At 33.1% G+C, this 6,680-nt stretch overlaps 1 protein-coding gene across 1 annotated transcript; it reads left to right on the top strand.

Moving 5' to 3' along the window:
* The first annotated feature begins 2,217 nt into the window (after positions 1–2,217).
* Positions 2,218–6,680, top strand: tcf23 (transcription factor 23). The gene is made up of 3 exons (XM_048198495.1): positions 2,218–2,785; positions 3,637–3,912; positions 4,009–6,680. The coding sequence occupies exons 1-3, from the start codon at positions 2,657–2,659 to the stop codon at positions 4,114–4,116; spliced, it is 513 nt and encodes a 170-aa protein (XP_048054452.1). The 5' UTR covers positions 2,218–2,656; the 3' UTR covers positions 4,117–6,680.

The following is a 6,680-nucleotide window of genomic DNA, read 5'->3' as shown; positions in this document are numbered from 1 at the left end:
GATGACCGACAAATGTGCTCGCAACTGTTTATGTCTGAGTTGAGCTCAAATTGACTGGATTTCAAGTGAGGAAAAGACTGTAAATAGACATTTTCAGTATGTTTGTTACAGTCCAGACCCATTTAAAATAACATTTTCAGTAGATATTTTTATTATCTCAGTTGTTTCACATACACAGCAATGAGATACACAGCAGAACAATTAAACATTTTATCTCTTGCTTCTCAGATCTTTTTCCTAAAAAAAAACACCAATAATCTCGCATCTTTTTAATTTATTTTAATTTTATTTATTATATAGTTGAAATATGATGCTCATTGCCAAGTTTTATCAGACTCCTTACCAAGTTTTATGATTTCCCTAAAGCTTTTACTAGGTATATTACTATATATGCTATGCTATATATATATATATATATATATATATATATATATATATATATATATATACAGTATAGTCCAAAAGTTTGGAACCACTAAGATTTTTAATGTTTTTAAAAGAAGTTTCGTTGCTCACCAAGGCTACATTTATTTAATTAAAAATACAGTAAAAAACAGTAATATTGTGAAATATTATTACAATTTAAAATAACTGTGTACTATTTAAATATATTTGACAAAGTAATTTATTCCTGTGATGCAAAGTTGAATTTTCAGCATCATTACTCCAGTCTTTAGTGTCACATGATCCTTCAGAAATCATTCTAATATGCTGATTTGCTGCTCAAGAAACATTTATGATTATTTTCAATGTTGAAAACAGTTGTGTACTTTTTTTTTCAGGATTCCTTGATGAATAGAAAGTTCAAAAGAACAGCATTTATCTGAAATACAAAGCTTCTGTAGCATTATACACTACCGTTCAAAAGTTTGGGGTCAGTAAGAATTTTTATTTTTATTTTTTTGAAAAGAAATTAAAGAAATGAATACTTTTATTCAGCAAGGATGCATTAAATCAATCAAAAGTGGCAGTAAAGACATTTATAATTTTACAAAAGATTAGATTTCAGATAAACACTGTTCTTTTGAACTTTCTATTCATCAAATAATCCTGAAAAAAAATATTGTACACAAATATTTTGTACAATTGTACACATTAAATGTTTCTTGAGCAGCAAATCAGCATATTAGAATGATTTCTGAAGGATCATGTGACACTGAAGACTGGAGTAATGATGCTGAAAATTCAGCTTTGCCATCACAGGAATAAATTACTTTGTGAAATATATTCAAATAGAAAACAGTTATTTTAAATTGTAATAATATTTCACAATATTACTGTTTTTTACTGTATTTTTAATTAAATAAATGTAGACTTGGTGAGCAGACGAAACTTCTTTTAAAAACATTAAAAATCTTAGTGGTTCCAAACTTTTGGACTGTACTGTATATATATATATATATATATATATATATATATAGTCAAACAAAAATGTATTCAGACACCTTGAACATTTCATTCATTAATACAGTTTATTCACTATAGTTTAAAAAAATGGTAATAAAATATGACAAGTTCTCAGAGTTAAACTGTGTCAGAAAAAAATCTTAATTATGTCAGATAACACTTTAGCAAAACATGGTCAGGTCAACGTGTCTGAATAATTTTTGGGTATAATATGTCACAGTTTAGTTTATTTTGCTATCCTCACTTACAGAAATGAACTATAGTGTCCTGCACCCACTAGTAAAAAAAATATCAAATAATATATATATATATATATATATATATATATATATATATATATATATATATAGTTGAAACATGATGCTCCTTGCCAAGTTTTTTAAGTTTTATCAGATTTATATGATGTATGTATCAGATATGTATCAAATGATGACATTTTTTTTCTTATTTCATTCTATTATTTCCCCTAAAGATGGAAATAATATCACAATGTAAATATGTATATATAAATATGTGTTTATATCTTGAGCTATGAACTTTTGGGAAACACTATTTCGAACATTAACATAGACTAGGTGGAATTAGTCTTTTTTTACTTCTGTGACTAGAAACTCTAAATCCATAGTTCAAGAAATTGTGCAAGAACAAAAGAACTTTGTTCCATTTTCCTGCATTCTTTACAAATAAGTGATATCTTGTCAGCCAGTAGCAGTTTGACAGCAGATGGGATAAGTATACCAAACTTTGTCTTTTTAAATAGCCATGTAACATAATGTAACATCACATCTCTTTATCCAGATATCCTTGACAAACTTGTCCCATGCAGTCTGATCAACACCCATCACGCTGACAGCAGACACAGTAAATTTTCATTGTTTTAGGTCACGTCGCCCCAGCAGGCCCAGGGGTCAAGGTTGCGTCTGCTGTGGGTCCGCAGCTGCAAAAAGGCTCTCTGTTTTTCCCAAGACCCTCCGCTGCTGCCGACCTGCCTGGGGACGCCATGCAACTCTCCTGAGTCTGCTCTCTTGGCAGTGAGCGCCCGTGGGAGGCTGGGTGAGAGATAACGTACCGCTTGAAGATCCCCACATTACCTCACCAGATAAGGCAGAGGGAGGGGATGGAGCTGAGCGGAGTGGACATTGGGCCTGAATTGGGTGGAAGAGAGGGCTGAGCCCCTTCACGCAGCTCGAGGGAGACACTGAAGCGCCGTCATTTAGACACTGGTTTGGTGGCCTCGCCGGTGGTTCCCATGGCAGAGCGAGGGGTACGAGAGGATGCGGCACAAGAGTGGGGAGAGATGGGAGGAAAGAGTGTGCGGACGCAGAGATGGACACAACCATGCGTAAAACAGGCAACACATCGAGAGCCAAAGAAGTGGGTGAGTGAAAGAATAGCAGATGGTTTGCGCTCAAAAGGATTTCAAATCATTTAATTATAAAGAGTAATGAGAAATCATCAGTTGGGTTTTTATTGTGTATAAACGTGCACATTAAAAGTGAATATCGTGCTTTTCACATACTGTGACTGTTTTCAAAATGAGCCCCAAAATATTTTAATGCAGAAAATTGGATTTTTTAAATAGAAATTGATAAGTATTCATAAATAAATACATAAATATTAATAAATAAATAAATATAAACAACAGATTTTTAAATATAAACAACAATATTATAAATTATAAATAAAATTGATAAATAAATAAATGTTAATTTTAAGAAAATGCATATTTGCTAACAATATAATCTGTATTGAAAAAGTTTGTATTAAAATGAAAAAGTTCAAACAGAAGCATTTTTTATTAGTGGTTTGTTTTAGACCCTACTGTATACTGTATATACTGTACTAATTTCAGACCCACTTTATATTATCTTCAACTACTATGTACTAACATTTAAGTTAATAATTAGATACAATGCACTTAATGCACTTATTGTATACATATATATATATATATATATATAAATACATGTATGTACACAATAAGTGCATTAAGTGTATTGTATCTAGTTATTAACTTAAATGTTAGTACATAGTAGTTGAAGATATATACATGCACCTCAAAAGCATTTTGCAATACAATATCAACACATAAATACATTGTACCTTACAATTGATTTGATCTTTTTGGATATAAGTATAGAAGTTTAAGACACCTATATAGTGGGACCCACCTCTTAAGACTCACAAAACATGACAAAAATTTTCCCTCATTCCTTTTGGTTGTCTTAGGCAAAGTCTGGGCCGACTCCATCCAGGGCATGTAAGAGCCAAAACTCTCCTGAAAATGCCGCGAGAGAGAGGAGTCGTGTTCGGAACCTCAGACAAGCCTTCCACAGCTTGCAGGCTGCTTTACCCTCCGTCCCTCCCGACACAAAACTCTCCAAGCTGGATGTTCTGGTTCTGGCCACCAACTATATCGCCCACTTGACCGAAACCCTGGACCAGGGTGGGATGTTGGGGGACCATCCAATCCTGCAGAGAGCAGAGTACCTGCATCCTGTGAAGGTGAAAGTCTCTTCACTACATTCACTATCTATCTATCTATCTATCTATCTACAAGCTGAAGGTATCAAAGTGACAGGCTTGTATCCTCTTTAACAGAAATGGCCCATGCGTTCTCTTCTCTACTGTGGGAACATGGGAGAGCGACTAACAGGAGCACATGCCAGTCAGGAGGCATCTTGCCCACCTAAGGTGAAAGCAGACTAATGGACTGAGAAAACATCTGACAATTGTTGGACAATTCCATTTTTTGTGAATGGAAAATAGATCTGAAAGTAGGATCTCTTTTATCAGTTGCCTTGACCACACATATACTAGACACTTCCACATTTTTTACCTTTTATTTTGATAAATCACTAGTATATAATTGTTTATATATTATCCCACATATATACTGTATAGCTGGTTGTTCACTTGTCCCAGTCTTCCATAGGAAGTGCATAACTGTACAAATTAGTGCATAACTAATACATAACTAGTACATAGTGCATAACTATTAAAAATTAGTGCATAAGTGTTAACTAATTTGTATTCGTTTGTATAAACTTTGTATAAAAAGAAATTATTATCTGTGGTAATAGACATCATGCCACAACATCAGTATTTTGTTGGCAATTTTAGTGAGAAGTATTAATAATATGAATACAGAAATAACATAAATATTTCACAAGAACACAGAATTTGTAAAACTCGTATTTTGAAAAGTTAACATTATTCGAAATTTTAAGAGCTAAAGTAAATAATTTAGATCATAGGATAATATCCCATAATTTTTTTTACCAACTTATATTGATTCTAGGGAAGAAAAGTTAGATCCTTAGATTTGCTCTTACCCTTCAAAGCATAACTAAAAGTTAACAGTTCACTTTATCTCTTCTGGCTGTCCGTATCCTGAGTGTTTGGGCTTAATATGCATGTTTTGCACTTGATAGTAATAAAATTAATGGCTTGATTAGTGGGAAGGGAGGATTGTTGTAGGGAACATTTGGTAACCACACATGGGTAGACAACCCCCATGTCCTCTTAATCACGGGTAGCTCAGCAGATTGTTTCAAATTATTATAGGCAGTAAAACCACATTCAAAATATTTTCCCCTCCAAAAGTAACAGAGTTCTTACGGAATTTGCTTGGAAAACAAAACATTTACCGAGCACTTACTCTTAGGAACGAGGATGCACTGCCATATTTGGTATTGTTCAACTATAATATTCTATAAAGCATGCATGTATATGCCTCTATACGATCAGCAGGTATAGTCATCATGTCTACTCGTGTACCCTCAGGTGGGTTGCTGATGTGTTTGACAGCTATTGAGAACAGATTGAGGTTGATTAGGGTCAATCCCCCGGTTTCACAGACAAGGTTTAAGCCTGTTTTAACTGAAAGCATCTTGCACTGACATTTAATAATGTTTTGTCTCAAGATGCACACCAGTAAGGCACGTTTATAAAAGCTACTTTAATATCCTAATTGAACTAAGGCCTGATCCTGGCTTAAAACATGGCCTATTATCATTAACTTTGACATAGATGAACCTTAAGTTCACTGCTTTACTCTCTTTTCTTGATGAACAAGAAAATTAGTGACACAGTCTAAATTCTTTATGAGAGAAATTTGACTTCCAAATGATTGCAGACACACTTGACTGAATTTATGTTTCTCGTTATCTTAAAAACATTTTGGTCTAAGCTAATGCTTAAATGCTTGAAATTCATTTGGGAACTTCTTCAGTACTGTTTAACTCATACATGGATAATTCAGTCCCAAAGGAGAAAAACATCTTCATGTTTCATTTTTTTTTTTTTTTTTTTTTAAAGAATAAAATTATTCTCAATCTTTTCATCTTTCATCAAAATAATAAATTTCGAGGAGTTTGTTGTAATAGAAGATAGCAAAAAATATAAAATATGTTATATATAAAAAAACACAATGACATAAAGAAGACAGACATGCAGAGTTATGGGTAAGGGTCAAAGGTCATCATCTATGGTGGTTTGCATGTAACTTCAGAACCTGAATGGTTAAAAATGGTTTCCCACTACAGCAAACAACAGGCATCAACAGTTTTGTGGGTAACGCATTTCAAGTTATGTAATCAGATTACTTTTTTCAAGTAACTAGTAAAGTAACACTTTACTTTACTAGTTACTTTACTGTACTGTTAAGTAAGTAACGCAAGTTACTTAGTTTTCCCATTTACTGACTGACTTTGTATTTCCTTTAGCCTGAGGCTTCACTTTTGGTGCCAAAAAATTTAACTTTTTTTGTTATTAAAAACAAACAAGCAAACCCAGCCCAGGTAAGAAAAAGTAACACAAAAGTAATGTAACATTACTTTCTAAAAAAAGTAACTAATTAAAGGAATTAGTTACTTTTTTAAGGAGTATCCAGTGTTGCCAATTGCTTTCAGCTGAAAGTAGCTAAAAGTGGTTGCTAAATGTCGCTAGATGATGTCATACTGAGTCTATATTAATATAGATCAGTGGGTGAGTCATGGAATCTAGATGAGGTTTGTCGCTAGGCTTTTGAAAAAAAGTCTCAAAAGGGGCGCTAAATTGGCAGCATTACTGTAACGCATTACTTTAAAACTAACTTTCCCCAACACTGTGCATCAGAGGGTTAAAAGCATCCCATGATGCACCTCATGAATTATGTATGAATATGTGGAATATAATAATAATGTGGAAATTTATAACAAACGACTCATTCTTTGTTATTAAAGGATTAGTCCACTTTTAAATAACTTTTCCTGATAATTTATTCACCCCCA

Source organism: Megalobrama amblycephala, linkage group LG8 (assembly GCF_018812025.1).
Source record: "Megalobrama amblycephala isolate DHTTF-2021 linkage group LG8, ASM1881202v1, whole genome shotgun sequence".
In the NCBI taxonomy this organism is placed as follows: Eukaryota; Metazoa; Chordata; class Actinopteri; order Cypriniformes; family Xenocyprididae; genus Megalobrama; species Megalobrama amblycephala.
This window is presented reverse-complemented; position numbering and strand designations above follow the sequence as displayed.